Source organism: Jaculus jaculus, chromosome 11 (genome assembly GCF_020740685.1).
Source record: "Jaculus jaculus isolate mJacJac1 chromosome 11, mJacJac1.mat.Y.cur, whole genome shotgun sequence".
NCBI lineage: Eukaryota > Metazoa > Chordata > Mammalia > Rodentia > Dipodidae > Jaculus > Jaculus jaculus.
The window spans coordinates 22493673-22510099 of record NC_059112.1 but is presented as its reverse complement, the minus strand read 5'-3'; the positions used below and the strand labels follow the sequence as shown (position 1 = coordinate 22510099).

At 46.0% G+C, this 16427-nt stretch overlaps 1 protein-coding gene across 3 annotated transcripts in view; it reads right to left on the bottom strand.

Moving 5' to 3' along the window:
- Positions 1-16427, bottom strand: part of Atp8a1 (ATPase phospholipid transporting 8A1) — a 233233-nt gene that overhangs the window by 20090 nt on the left and 196716 nt on the right. For all 3 annotated transcript variants that reach the window (XM_045161357.1, XM_045161360.1, XM_045161358.1), the window contains 2 exons: positions 13309-13365; positions 11314-11421 (listed from right to left, as the gene is read on the bottom strand). In XM_045161357.1, the coding sequence (XP_045017292.1) occupies positions 11314-11421; positions 13309-13365 (165 nt within the window). The remainder of the gene's footprint in view (positions 1-11313; positions 11422-13308; positions 13366-16427) is intronic.

The window sequence follows — 16427 nt, the reverse complement described above, 5'->3', positions numbered from 1 at the left end:
CTTAACATCCATATTTTTATGGCAAAGCATAAATTCTATATAAATAGAATGCTGGTGCTCCCCTTCCTAGCATCCGTACTGCGGATACAGGCGGGTTTCATGCCAGCCCATTGGAATCAACGCTGCTTTCAGACACTGGGGTGTTGTAGTCTTTGATTCGCAGCCCGAAAACACTTGTAAAGGTGCCCTTGTTGGTTGGTGCAGGCCATTTGCAGAGAAGATTGTCTGCTGCCCTCACTGTGGCAGCTGGAGGGACATTAGCCCCAGAAGATGACATTCGGTGGAAAGTTTGCCACTTAGCGCTTTAACCTGAGGCAAATGCCCAGCTCGTGTGAATCTACCCAAGTTATCACTAACATTTATTAGTCTCATCCTCAGACCCACGCCTTTATTCTAAGGCTTCTGGCTCTGAAACACTGCATATTCCACCAGGGAAAGCCATCTGCTGTGGCTTAAAGGCATGGTGCCCTGTCATAGAAATTCGGGTGCCTTTCTATGGTGAGCTGCCCAGTTTGAGCCCCACCTAGTTGCTGCTTTTGTGACACTCTACTCTGTGGTGCAGGGGCGTTCCTTCTTGGAGAGCCCTTCTCACTCACCGCTTCTGCAGGTACCAGCGGCACCCAGCGGTCTTCCCAATCAACAGTAGAGGCAAGTGCTCTCTCTGTTCACCTCTGACATCCTGATGGTACTGATCACACATGAGTGCTCTGTTGGCTTACGCTAGCAAACACCAGAATGTGTCCCTTGTAAATGTCACATTCACTGATACCCAGATTAGGTCCATGAATGTAGGTACTCTACAAATCCCAGTGAAGTTGAGCTGAACTGGGCTCTTACCTAAGATGAATTATTACTTTCCCTACAAACGTAGGCAGGGAAGAACACCCAGAAAATATGTAAAGAGAAGGGTGTTTTGGAGAAACCTCAATATGTTTGCAATTATTTCATGCAGCTCTCGATTACTCAAGAGTCAAAGGAAACCGTGGGCTGGGGTGATTGACGGACTGGCTGACTAAACTAACCAACCAACTTGACTAAGATCTCAGAGAACACGCAGGTCAGACACCGGCACGCGGCATCTCTGCACTGCTCTGGTGCCCGCCCTGCTGTGCCAGCCAGATGGATGACACCGGACACCCAGTTTTGCCACGTCCGCTGTCAGGCAAAGTGGGGGGGGGTGAGGGGATAAGTCAGTGAGGAAGATGTTCAGAGGAAAGCAAGGGAGAGCTAGCTGAGCTTAGGTCAATCAGAAGTTAATCTTTTAAAAGAAGTCAACTTTGCCTATGCACCCAGGCCCACTGAGAACAGCATGGACAAGAAAGCAGTCTTTCCAAAAAGGCACCAAGAATGCCCGGGAATGTGTGCTTCTGAAGTGCTGCTTCTAGGAATACAGTTCCCAGAATAATAAAAATAATCAAGAACAGAAATTTTCATTTTGTTTTATTTTAATCTTCTTTACTATGCTATTTTAAACACTTAAAAGTAACATAAAATGAGGACAGAGTTCCTAACAAAGTATTTTTATTATGAGAAATATAATTTTAAAATGTTATGCTATTACGGATAGGATGAAAGTAGAGCACATCTTCTCAGTGCTCAACATTTTTACTTGTTATATCATTTTTAATGTGCTTATGGTTTCGTACCTTAAGTCTTTAAAAAGACCATCCCATAAAGTATTAGTTGTTTGATTGCTAGTAATTCAGTCTATTAAACACAATCACCTGATTAAAAAAATTATTTATTTGAGACAGAGAGAGACTAGGCAGGCCAGGGCCTCTAGCCCCTGCAAACGAACTCCAGAAGCATGAGCCACCTTGTGCTTCCAGCTTATGTGGGTCCTGGGGAATCGAACCTGGGTCCTTTGGCTTTGCAGGCATGCAACTTAACTGCTAAGCCATCTCTCCAGCCCTTATCTGATTTTTTAAAAACTCAAAATAAGAGTCACTTAGCTATAGAAAGATTTAGAAAAGTTGCTGTATGGCACATGCTGAAAAATCACAGTTTCTATGCCAATCTCTCTACCTCTACCCTCTCTTCCTTAGCCTCATTCACTTCCTCCATCTCCTCTTCTGCTGCTCCAGCCTTCTCCTCCATCCTGATCCTCCTGCCTCCAATTCCTGAGTACTGGCATTACAGACTGTGGACCACCATGTCTGTCTTTTTGATGCAATCACCTTGGTACTTGTCCACCAGCTCCGAGACTACATCATTCTCCTAGCTCTCTTTTCATAGCTAGTTGTGTCTGTGGGATTAGCTTTGGCTAAGGAGACCTAAGTGGAAATGTAGTGGCAATGTCTAGGAAGAATTTCCAAGAGAAACAGCTAATTCTTCTTCCCTTCCTTGCTGCCTGGAATCACTGGTGAAATAGCCAGAGCTTAGGTAGCCATGAAGGGAAATACATTGATTGCTCTTGTCCTAAGATAGAAGAAACTGTCCCCCTACCTATTTTCCCATGAAAGAAAAATAATGTGTGTTGTTACTTTCTAAAAGAGCACCAAAACATGAGTCAGGCATGGTGGCTCACACCTATAATGCTAGCACTTGACTTGGGGGTGCTGAGATAGGAGGCACACCGTGAGTTTGAGGACAAGGCTGGGCTACAGAGTGAGTTCCAGGTCAGCCTGAGTGAGACTGTGTCTCAAAAAAAAAAAAAAAAAAAAAAAAAAACCAACTAAGACAAAACACCCAGTAACATAAAAACAAACCACTACAAAATATGCCATAACATAGCTCATTTGATGGTGTGTGTGGAAAGCTTCTGTGATGTTAGAGAACACGAGACCGCTCGGAACGAGAGCGCGTGAGCTCTACGGAAATACGGGGCGCACGAGCACTCGTGGTTTCAGTTACAGGGTTTCCTGGCACGAGTGACGGTGTGAAGTTCACACACTAGCTCCAGTGGCCTCAGAGCTGGGGTGCCAGGGCCGGCTGCGGGGTGCTGGCTCTCTGCCCACTCCCTGGGCCCTCACCATGCACTTTCCCGTCCTCTGTTCCAGCCCCACTGGCTCATCTCTGAACCAAAGGCCTTAGATCAGAAGCAGCTACTCCTCCTAGATCCAGAACTGCTCTCCTCCTTCTCAAGTATCTTCACTCCACAGGAGCTCCAGTTTAACTGCAAAGAACTCTTTTTTTTTTCCCCCCAAGGTCTCACTCTAGTCCAGGCTGAGTTGGAATTCACTGTGTAGTCCTGGGGTGGCCTTAAACTCATGGCGGTATTCCTACCTCTGCCTCCTGAGTGCTATGATTAAAGGCACACACTACCATGCTGTTGCGGTCAGGTTTGCATTGCTGGTAGAAATCACCAAACCAAGAACAGCTTGTGGGGAAAAAAATGGCATGAGCAGAGGGTGGACATCACCCCCCGGCCAACGTCAGGTGGACAATAGCAAAGGAGAGTGTGCCAAACACTGGCAAAGGGACACTGGCTATAACACCCATAAACCTGCCCCCAACAATACACTCCCTCCAGGGGGCATTAATTCCCAAATCTCCATCAGCTGGGAACCTAGCACTCAGAACATGTAATTCTATGGTGGACACCTGACTCAAACCAGCACGCACGCCCAGCACAAAGACCTTCCTGGGCACCTATTACAATCTGTCATATCACCATTTACTCCCCGTCATTCATAACGTTGTAAAATCTCCGCTCATTCAACGTTCAGTCATTTGTTAACTGCCTTAGTGACTTTCTCCTTCCCACACCCCAGCTCCCTCCCTCACTCTGAACTGCAGAGGGAACTGTGCCCAGTTCACCTGGTACCTTGGAGTGGCACTGGCACGCATTAAGCTCTCCACACATCTTTATGGAAGTGAACTCCCTCTAGAGTGGCTGAAGCCTGGCCACTTGAAGAGCACGTGGCTCCACGGCCTCGGTGTCCTCTGGGGCTAGGCCCAGTGCCCGGCGAAGGTTAGACACTCAATACCCATTCGCCAAGTGTTGTGGGAGGGGACACGGAGCTACAAAAAGCAATGACTCTAGGGACTGCCTGATGGGCACAGGTCCCGGATCACATGACACTTGTCACGTACCAGCCTCCCTTTCCTCTTCTGCTTTTCTAGACATGCATCTCTGAACAAGAAGGGCCCGGAGGTGGCCATCCACCAGCTGCCTCACCTGCTGTCAGGCGCGCGAGGCCTGTGACCGGCGGCGGCACGTGTTATTGGCTGGCTTGGGCAATCGTGGCTGGCTCATTGACGAACATCTGACAGAGGTTAGGGTAGTGGTTCCCTCCAGGCTACTTGGCTTAACACAGTAATCGTGGATGAAACTTCTTAGTGCCATACCACTGCCCCACCTCACAAGTGCTGGCTTTACAACCAATAAGTTATTATATGCTGTCTAGTAATTAAAAGCCTATCGGTGAATAAGGACCATTTTAGCCAGGAAATTCCTCATATGAAAGGTGATTTATGGTGCTGGATAAAGCAGGCAACAGCAGAATTTGGGAAAATCTTATCACCGCTGCAGTTTATGAATACCCTTCCTATGGGGGCCATACCAAAGGGCCCAACAAAGATTTTTATTGTTCTTCAGACAGACTTCACAAACCTCAATCAAGAGATCTAAAATTCTGTAAAACACATGCTCGTTCCTTAACTTCAATTTCCTTCAGTAGTTTTATGGATCCCTGAGGCCGGGAAAGCAGAAACAGATGGCGCTGGGGAGGGCGGTGTGTGTCGGCAACGCAGCCATACACTTGAACGTGTTGCCGATGCTGAGCTTCTGGTATTAATCCTGATACGAAATGACCCTTGCCACGGCTTGCTTCTTATTTTTTAATCTGGTTTGCTAATCACATTGGTTAAAACACTTTCTGCTGGAAATTCCAAAGACAAAACAAAACAAAACAAAAATACCAGTACCATCACTTAGGCACGTCAAAAAAGCAGGCTGGCTTATGTTTATATAACATAGCACTTTTCCCCAGGGCCTACCTTGCCCCATAAATTGTTGTCCTGGTGTGAAAAAATACAAGTCAGTCTGAAAAAAAAAAGTCTTCCCGTTAAATCACAACCATATTTGTGAGAGGTGGAGAAGACAGAGACATACTTAGAGTTTCAGCCAAGCCTGTCTCACTGTTTTCTCTCTCTTACATCTTAAAAAATAATTTCACATTTTTTTTTCCTCCACTGTCTATCTTCATAGAATTCACATTCTCCCACGGGTACCATATTCCTTTTTAACAGCATCTCAGTCATTTGGAGCAGTGAGTTACTTGAATACTTACTGTGGGCAGGGACATAGAAAGGCTGTGTTGGAAGCACAGTGCAAGACTCTATGAAGGAATGTTTCCATACGGGAACACACCCTGCCCACCAACCAAGAACCGCCAGCTCAGAGTCAGCGAAGGATACAACATCCCATACATTTGGGGACAGGCTTTGTGGGAAGGCCAGGCACAGAGGACACTGAGCTGCATACAGTCAACGGGAAAAGAAACAAGGGGACGGCGTGAAATCAATCCCGATCAGCCACGAGCCACAGTGAGCGCCGCCCCCCGCGGTGGAAGAGAGAACTGCCCGGGCTTTGTTCCTCGCCTGTGGGGGTTTTACAGTTAAGGCTGGGAGGGAGATAAGCCATTGCGCAGAAGTGTAAGTGTAAAAATGTACACGGTGGCTGAAGGGACAGGCAGAGGCTGGATTCAAATGGCAGCTCCATACTCAGGAGCTGTGTGACTCTGAGGAAGTGATTTGACCTCTCCGTGACTGTGAAAGGTACCTAACATCTACCTCATAGTGTTGCTGTGGCCAATGCATGAGTGGCCATGGAGAAGCGCTTATAAGAGCGTGCCAAGTCACGTGGGGCTTTGCGACAGCTCAGTGACAGCCATGCCTCCTCCCACCACGTGGAAGGGCTAGTTCAAAAACACGGCCAGCAGGTCCTCCTCGTATTGCTACGGACAGGAAGGAGTTGAAAGGCTGGTTGGTATGCAGGGTATGCAGGGCGGTGGAATTTCTATAGGTGCGATGAGGAGCCTTCAGTGGGTGATTAGAACTCTAGGCACTTTTTTGGGAGAAGGGAGTTAACTTTATCGTTGGTTAACTTGGGGAAACCGATCAGGGTTCGGGGTAAGCTACGAAATAGCAGATCAAGTGAGCCCAGAAAAATGGCTGCGAGATGCAAAGACAGAGTAGCCACGTGGGAGCAAGGAGCGACACGAGCCCCCGAGAAGAGGAGCCCCCGAGAAGAGGAGCCCCCGAGAAGAGGTATTGAATTCCCCAGCACGCCAGAGAAAGCCAGCGGGGTTTGATAAGAAAGCTGGGTTGGATTCTTTGGAGCTCTGGCTATTTTTCCATTTACCACAAAGGTCTGCAATGTGGGTTTAACTAACACCAGCCATGCTTGCCATCACACGTGCTCTTGGAGAACACGGTGGGTGCGTAATGAATGTCAGCTCCCTTCCCTCCCACTCCTTTCCTTTCAACGTGCTGTGAGAAGCAAGTGTCTTCAGATGGGGCCTGCAGAAATGAACTGAGGCTGACTCCGACCTGGGCGTGAGTGTGCGCTGGGCTCAACTTGGAAGCATGGGACCTGTACTGGTTGGTTGCCTGATTGGTAGGATTTGTGCTCTGGGCTTGCGTTAGCTGGAGCCGGAGAAGCGCACCCTTTCAATGCCTGAGAGGTTCCTCTGGGATGGACCCAGTGAGGAGAGGCCACCTAAGGGCGTAACCCTTGGGACTGGAAGGGGACCACGGGGGTGTGGGATGGATAAGGCAAGGCCCTAGTGCTGCTAGTGGTCACCAGCATGGGGAGCAAGACTTCAGTGAGCCCAGTGCCCTGGTCTGTGGCTGGAAATCTTCCCATGTTGGGGGGGATCACTAATGGACTTACTGGAGCAGAAAGCTCCCTTTCTCGTGTGCTTGTCCACAACAAGGAAAAAGCGACACTTGAACTCAACAGTCACTTAATGCTCGCTCTGAGTCACTAGGCCGATCCTGTGGATCTCAGTGGATGGGCAGACCCGGGGAGGACAGCGGTCCTAGAGAGGGAGGGCGGCGTTTGCATGGCCACTGTGGCCCTGAAATGCCCACCCCGCCAATGCCGACGAGAACCTGGTGGCCTGGGGACAGCAGACGGCAAGGTTCTTCCCTGCTCATCCCCGGGTCCTTGCCAGCATCCCTGTGATAGGCAGACGCAGTGCCCTGAATGGTCCTCGATTCCGCGGAAGAGCCCTGTCTCTGGACCACACAGCTGGGTCAAAATCCTCTCTCCTCCGATTACTGGGAAGTCGGGCTTAACTCCCCTGTGCCTCAGTTTCCTCGTCTGTAAACCGAATGGGTCTGTGGTGAGGACAAAGGAGGTTACTCCTAGCACATCTCACTTGGCTCACAGTAAACACACTAGAGTCAGCCTTGACTCTTTCTCACATCCCTCCTGTCCGCATTATCCCATCCCCTTGACCTTCACGTTCCAGTCAGCATCCAATCCCTTCTCAGCACCGCCGCCCTCCCGTCTCTCACAGGCTTCCTTGCAATTAACTTCTACATGGTGGGCAGCACAACAGCCAGTCCTTGCTGTGAGAACTTTAAAGTCAGAGCATGGCACTTCTTTCTCAGCCTCCTCCGATGGCTGTCTGGCCATCAGTGAAAAGCCACAGGTCTCTGGGAGACAGGACTGGAAACTTGGCTCTTGGCGTCCCTTGCCTGCCTTGCGTTTTCCTCCACGGCCCTTCTGTCCATGCACGCAGTCCACTCCGTGAAGTTACGGTGTGGTGCCTTCTCCTACCACAGGAGTGAGCTGCCGCTCCCGAATCCAGCGCCTACAACGCTGGCTGCCATGGAGACTGCAGTAGGGGACTGTCAGAAAGACCAACTAGGTTTAAAGTATTTAGAAGCACCTGGGGTAAAGTAAGCGTTCAACGTCATTAGGAATGACTGGTGTTATGACTCGTCCCACATTGAGGCTGCCTTTCGGAATAGCTCCTCTACTCAGCCAATGTCCCTTTACAGCCATACAGCGCCTAAGCGCCCGGAGCCCCTCCTGAACGGGCCCAGAGCTGAACAGGGCTGCCATTCTCAGCCCGCCTACTCAGCTTTCTGTTCCGCCAGCTTGGAGGCCTGGATGAAGCTTTCGGGCAACAAAAAACCTTACCTACATACACAATTCAGCCGCAGAACCAACTCCCGTCAAGTAAACACGGAGATGGACCGGATTGTATGGCATGCATAGTCTCTGGACCTGTTACCAAGGACTTGCCAGTGTTGATAGCAGTTACCTCACACTGTGTTGTATCCCTGTAGGTTCCAGAACTGCCCTGAACTGTGTTTCCTTGTGTAAATTACACAATACATGCCAAGACAGGAGCTGCTGACATTTATACTTAAGCTGCTGGTACTTATAATGATACACCATTACATGCAGTACATGCTGCTGTGAAAGTTAGATGAAATATAAACATTAACGTGAGCAGCATAATATATATGTGTGTGTGTGTGTGTGTGTGTGTGTGTGTGTGTGTGTGTATATATATATATATACACACACACACACACACATACACTCACATGTGTATATATACACAGATATAATTATCGGCACATAAATAAAAACTTCTTATTTTTGTCAATGTACATGTATATATATATGTATTGGCTATAACTCTGCTTGAAATATAGGATATTAAGATTAAAAAAAAAAAGCACACCTTCTGGGGAAGATTGCTCAGTGGTTAAAGGAGCTTGTTTGCAAAGCCTGACCCTGCGGGCCCTGGTTCATTTCCCAAGCTGCCCACATAAGCTAGATGCAAAAAGTGGCCCAAGGTCTGGAGAGATGGCTTAGCGGCTAAGGTGCTTGCCTGTGAAACTTAAGGATCAGGTTCAATTCCCCAGGACCCACATAAGCCAGATGCACAAGGTGGTGCATGCATCTGGAGTTTGCGGTGGCCGGAGGCCCTGGCATGCCCATTTTTACTCTCTATTTGCCTTTCTCTGTCTCTCTCAAAATAAGTAAATAAATAAACATATTTTATTTTATTTTTTAATTTTTTGTTTATTTTTATTTATTTATTTATTTGAGAACAACAGATAAAGAGAGAGAGAGAGAGAGACAGACAGACAGAGAGTGAGACAGAGACAGAGAATGGGCATGCCAGGGCCTCCAGCCACTGCAAATGAACTCCAGATGTGTGCGACCCCTTATGCATCTGGCTAATGTGGGTCCTGGGGAATCGAGACTCCAACCGGGGTCCTTAGGTTTCACAGGCAAGTGCTTAACCGCTAAGCCATCTCTACAGTCCAATAAACATATTTTAAAAAGTGGCCCAAGTGTCTGGTATTTGTTTCCAGAGCTAAGAAACCTTGATGTGGCTAATAAACACACACACACACACACATAGAGCAAATAAATAAATAGATAAGTAAAACTTCAAAAGTGCACACTCAAGGTAGTCATCACTTCCTAAGATTATCTGGGTTCTAATATAAATAAAATATAAAAAACAAGTATAGCTATAACATTTTTAGGAGCGCTATTACCCTAGTGCCCAAGAAACAATAAATGTACATGACCTATCCTTAACATTGAGTGGCATTTTGTTATGCCCTTAGTCTGGAACTGTCATGAGGTTCAGTTACACACACACACACACACACACACACACGAGTGCAAACGTCAACAAGCCTTGCCAGCACCACATCCTTTTAGAGCATCCTTCTTTTCTTTGCATAAATTAAACTAATATTTTGGACGAGCTAGAAAGCCTACAGCTGAGACAAGTCGTTCTTCACACTTCAGTGAGGCACCAGCTATGTAAACACTTCCTCCAGAGTCGCAGTAGTTATGAAAGGAGGAGCAGAACTTCTGTCAGCACTTCCGCCATCTACGGGGTGAGCAAAACTGCAATGGAGCACTGACGTCCACTTCACTCGGAATCAAGCCCAGCATTTCTGCGAGTCTCAAGAGACAGTATTAAGTTCCGTGTTTGGGTAATTCTGAGAATTGCACAGGCAAGGGCAGAGTGATATTTAGTTGGCAGTAAGCCAGTCAGACTTTACACTTATTCTAGAAGTAGGTGGTCAAAACCTCAATTCTTATCAAACCTCCTGTCCAGAGTTGCTTATCCACTCTCTGGATCTGGGAATTTTGAAGGGAAAATAGACACTGAAATGATAAAATGAAGCAAGGTTGGAAATGACCTTGGGGAAAAGCAGGTTCAATCAGAACACACTGGAACCAGAAAACATCCTTATACATCTAATAAAAATCTCTTTGGGGGAAAAAAAGTCAGAAACCAAGGCAAAGAGGTGTGCTGACAGCCTTTTCTGTGTTGTTAAAATACAAGTTGTAAATTTTCTAGGGCCCACAGTGTATGTTTCAAAAGAAGCTTTCACATTTGCTGGGAAGAGGTGCTTTCCGATGTGTCTGGTTTTGCTGGACGAGCACGGAATGCCTCTCTCTAATAAATTTAACCACAGAAAATTTTAAATGTGTCTGCATTTCTGCTAATTTATAAAAAAGCAGGATGCTGTCAGATAAAATTTCATGAAAATGATATATAAACCAGACTGTCAAAAGTGAAAGGTACTCAGGCAATACTTAGGGGCAAAAAAAGACACGGCAGCCATTGGAAAGGGTTCCTGGGACTGCGGTCAAACAACGCTCCGTAACAGGGCTCACATTACCTTGATTTGCAAGTTACTGTGAGGTCACAGGAAATCCCGAAATGCTTTCCACATTTTCTCTTATACATTTTATGTCAGATTTCCTGCAATTGAAATCATAAACCCTCCTACTACTGGACCCTCTTCTGAAGGAAGAGGGATCTTTTGACACTCCCCCCTGAACACCTAATAACTCAATTCCTACTGGTGTAACAAGAAACTGAAAGACAGAACCGAAAATGGACTATGATAAGGCATATGTCATATGCCCTAATTCTTTCAAAACGAGAGCCAAACTGATGTCATTAACTCGAAAAGTGCATTTAATCTACTGACAGCAGGCATCTTTAGAGGCAGAGATAACAGAAGAAATGACAGACTATCCCACAGGCAGAGTCCATTTCCCCAGGCCCCTTATCCAAAATGTCTTTGTGGATTTATGGTCTTTTAAAATGGCATCTTCTATATAGATATTCCTAATGTGACTCAAGCTCCCAACAACCATATTTTACTGTCCCAGCTATGTTTGTGAAAGGACCAGTCACATTTAAGTTCAATATTAAAGCTTAAAATACTCTTTGGAGATTCATCACTCCCCAAATGTGGAGCTCTGAAAACAGTCTTTAGATGGTCAAATGCTATTTGAATACGTCAACAAAAATGGAAAATTAGGGTAAACACAATGTTGAGGTGATCAGCACACATTACCTCTCCAGACATATCAGGGGCCATGGGAACAGCAGGCCACAGAGATGAGTAGGTTCCGAAGAAGACCACCCAGAGCGCGATGCTGCCCCAGATGGCGATGTGGCTGAACTGTGAAGAAGGGAAGCTGAGTGAGGAGATGCCTCTGCAATGCCACTTTCACAGATTCTCTCAATTCTTTTTCATTTTTTTATTGATATCTTCCATAAATATTGACAATAAACCATGATAATCCCCCCCACACTTTCCCCTCCACAACTCCACTCTCCATCATATCCCCTCCCCCTTCCAATCAGTCTCTCTCTTATTTTTTTTTAATATTATTTATTTATTTATTTGAGAGCAACAGACACAGAGAGAAAGACAGATAGAGGGAGAGAGAGAATGGGCGCGCCAGGGCTTCCAGCCTCTGCAAACGAACTCCAGACGCGTGCGCCCCCTTGTGCATCTGGCTAACATGGGACCTGGGGAACTGAGCCTCGAACCGGGGTCCTTAGGCTTCACAGGCAAGCGCTTAACCGCTAAGCCATCTCTCCAGCCCCTCTCTCTTATTTTGATGTCATCAACTTTTCCTCCTATCATGATGGTCTTGTGTAGGTAGTGCCAGGCACTGTGAGGTCATGGATATCCAGGCCATTTTGTGTCTTGAAGAGTGCATTATAAGGAGTCCTACCCTTCCTTTGGCTCTTACATTCTTTCTGCCACAAATTCTCTCAATTATTTATTGCATTCAGAATCATATCATCTCTGGGAACTGCTAAAAAGTTGTGTACATTCCTACATTTTACTTTATCTCTCATTAAGTGCTAACCTCTTTCACAACATTAAATGATGCTCGTGGGCAGGAATTTAGAAATAACAACTCATTCTATAATCTCCTTTGCTGGGTCCCTTCTCTTACTTTTTTATGAGAGGGTGAGAGTGAGAGCGAGCGAGTGAGCGACAGAGAGAGATAGAGAGAATCAACACGCAAGGCCTCCAGCCATTCCACAATTCAAAGTCCACCCATGTGCACCACCTTGTGTGCCTGGCTTCTATGGGAACTGGAGAGTTGAACATGGGTCCTTAGGTTTCACAGGCAAGTGCCTTAACCACGAAGCCAGCTCTCCAGACCCCTCCTCTTACTTTTATCTTTTTATCCACTACCATCTTTCAGCCTCTTTTATTTTTGCTCTGCATGCTGTCCCTCAAAGATGTTAAGACACTTGCAAGAATATCAGGTGACAGTCAGTGACTATCAAGTCCAAATTCCTTGTTTCAATCTTTCTCCTAAACATCACACTTTATTTTTTCTTGCTTTGCTAACTTTCTACCTGGTAGAGGGCACAGTGGAAAGATAATGCATTGAAAATGGAATTTGTTTTATCCAGACTGCGTGTTTGGAAGTGTTTGAGGATGAAAATTCTGCCATTGATATCACTGGTCTTCAAATCATTCTGTAATGAGGTTCCTGCAGAAATACCAGTCTTGTGACAACTCTAAGAGAAGGGACATAAGTCTGAAAGTCTCCCCATTTCCTGGGAAGTAACAATATACATCACTCTATTAAAGGCTCTGAGAAGTCCTTTTATTTATTTAGTTTTAATATTTTATTTTAATTAATTTATTTATTTGACAGAAAGAGAGAGAGCGAGAGAGAGAATGGGCGTGCCAGGACCTCCAGCCACTTCAAACGAACTCCAGATGTGTGCACCCCCTTGTGCATCTGGCTAATGTGGGTCCTGGGGAATCGAACCTAAGGCAGAAGCCTTAACCACTAAGCCATCCCTCCAGCCTGAGAAGTCCTCTTGATAATAGACGTGTTTAACTCAGGATTCCTAAACTAGAATCCCTGGTTTTGTTCCTCCATCCCCAGTGTGTCAAATCAACAGTAAGTGGACTAGGGATAAAGAGACATGACAAGCTAGAACAGAAAACAACCCAAGGCTGGAGAGAAGAATAGTAATGATAATAATACCGAATGTGACAGTTCCTGGTTGTGATTAGTGAAATGCTTACCCATGTCCAATACGATGTCTCCAATCCAGCTTTCAAACACACGGTTATCACCACAAACTAGAAATAGAAAGAAAAAAAAGTTCCTTTGTTTCATTCATGTGATAGTCTATCAAGTGTTTGAGACACAATGAACAAGTATGTTTGAATTCAATCATTTGTGAATATGGCAAACAAACCAGTGTTTGGCTGAGTGGCTCACATGAGGATGCGGGCACTCCTACTGCCCTTCCCTGCCTCTTCTCACACTCACAGCCTCAGAGCTCATCCACGAGACTCTTTAGGATGCCTCTGTCCCTCATTTTCAGTTCATGAGCAATGATAGGTTAAGTTAGGGTTTCAAGCTTCATTTAACTTAAATTTAAATAATCTCTTTAAAATTTCATTTCATTTTTATTTTTTTAAAAGAATAATCTTTTTCACTAAAAGTTAGCTGAGTTTTAAATCTACATTATAGATGTAAAATAACTGGAAATTTAGAAATGCAAACATCTGCTCTAGAACTTCATGTACTCAAGACCCCACCAGTGCAGGATATGGGGCCTGCCACTCCTTGAAACACATGGCATTGATAGTGACTCGGCCAGTAATTCTAAGATGCAGGAACTGGGGCTGGGTTGACCATTCTGCTTCCTAAAGTAGATCATGGTGCTTAGATACCTACATCCTGAAGTCAGATAAGTCTGTCCCCAGACCACATCACCTGGTATTGGGTTTGGTTAGAGAATGAGCCACGCTACTGCATCTGAGGGTATCTCAGTTCCTCCATCTTTAAACTGGGCTGAGAAAGTTTAGCTACCGTGACAACTAATCCTGAATGTCCACTGGATGGGCTTGAGAAGCACCTAGGAGATCAGTTTAGTATACTGACCTCTAGGTTTGTCTCTCAGGGTGTTTCTGGAAAGAATGAACTAAAGACGGAAGACTCACTCAGCCCATTACATGGATGGAGGGCTGAGGTGGACAAAGGGAAGAAAGGGTCTGCCAGCACGTGCATGGCCCCTCTGCTTCCCGCCTGCCACAGTGCGACTGCTCTATGCCACGATGCCCCCCACTGTGATGGCAGTGGGGGAGGTTCTAAAGCTGCGAGCAAAATCTGCCCCTCCTTACTGTTTTGCTCAGATATTTGGCCACAGTGATGTGAAACTGAGTAATACAACTACCTCAAGAAGTTGCTTTTTAATTCTTTTAAGTGCAAAATACTAACTATAAAATACTCAGCACAAGCCAGGCATGGAGGCACACGCCTTTGATCCCAGCACTCGGGAGGCAGAGGTAGGAGGATCATCACTGTGAGTTTGAGGCCAGCCTGAGACTACATAGTGAATTCAAGGTCAGCCTGGGCTAGAGCAAGATCTTACCTCGAAACAACAACAACAAACTACTCTGAGCTTTGTCTATATCTGTTTATAGGCAACTCAAAAATTTAAATACTGCAGATGAGCTTCAGAGGCATACGCCTCCATGTACATCTGGCTTACGTGGGCACTAGAGGCCCTGGTGCATCTGGCCTCTCTTGCTCTCTCTCTCCAATAACTAAATACAAACGAAATACAATGATTGTGATGGGGAGGTAATATGATGGAGAATGGAATTTCAAAGGGGAAAGTGTGGGGGTGGGGAGGGTGGGAATTACCATGGGATATTTTTTTATAATCATGGAAAATGCTAATAAAAATTAAAAAATAAATGAATACAAACAAAATATTAAAATAGAAAAAAAAATTAAATGCCATCAATCTAGGTAACTCTGGGTCATTCTTTGAGTGATGTGTGGGGTGCTCGCCCACCCCGCCCTGATGTTCACCAAGTCTCACAGTGTCTAGGTCTGGTTTTAGGGTTTGGCCACAGCATTTGCCACAGACATCAAGTTGGAAATCAGGGAAACAGGTGGATTTTTTCAGCAGGATATTTGGCAGCAAATTAGTATTAACATCAGTAGAAATAAAACTCTTATTAAAATGTAAATATTAATTAACTTAAGCTGCATAAAAACCTAACGTAAGTAATAAAGTTTGACACAGAATTAAAGAAAAACACTCCTGAGACCCGAGACTTTCAAGTGTCCCCAGGAAATATGCACAGCGTATATCTGATTTATTTAAACCTCCTGTAGAGGTTGAGCACTTGTTTCCGGCTTTGCGTTCGTACTGGAAGAGAGCGCATCCCTTAGACACGGCTTTCCTTTCCTTTTCTTCCTTCAATGAGAAGATGCCAACAGAAAGGGAAGCCTGCCAAAAACTGCTAAGCGAGCAAATGAGCACGACGCTTTCCTGTCATTCAGCTGTTCAGACACCTGGCTTTCATGTGATTCATTTCTGGTGCTTAGGACTGAACCCAGGAACTTGTACATGCTAAGTGGGTGCTTCTACTTTTGAGTTCTGCTCCCAGGCCTGACACTTGGCATTGAAACACCAAGTTACTCCGTTTTCCTATCAGCCTATACCAGCCGCTGGTGGGTCACACTTTCTCCACACAGAGACTGAGGAGTAGGCTCAAGAGGAAACTGTGTGACCTCAGGAGTTGGCATTCGTCAGAGCTCTTAACTTTTTTTTTTCGAGGTAGGGTCTCACTCTAGCCCAGACTGACCTAGAATTTACTATGTAGTCTCAGGGTGGCCTTAAACGCACGGCGATCCTCCTACCGTGCTGGGATTAAAGGCGTGTGCCACCACGCAGGGCAGAGCTCTTAACTTTTTTTTTTCAAGGTTGGGTCTCACTCTAGCTCAGGCTGACCTGGAATTCACTATGGAGTCTCAGGGTAGCCTTGAACTCATGACGATCCTCCTATCTCTGCCTCCTGAGTGCTGCGATTAAAGGTGTGCGCCACCACGCCCAGCAGAGCTCTTAACTTTTGTTTTTTTTTTTGGTCTTTCGAGGTGGGTCTCACTCTGGCTCAGGCTGACCTGGAATTCACTATGTAGTCTCAGGATGGCCTTGAACTCTCGGTGATCCTCCTACCTCTGCCTCCCGAGTGCTGGGATTAAAGGCGTGCGCCACCACGCCCGGCTATTAACTTTTAAGGGAGAAATGTTGTTTAATGTCAGTGAGAAGACCTGGGACTTGTTCCCAGTGAGCAGAGTCAGTGACTATACACCGTGGGCCCTCTGCTAAGTGGGAGGA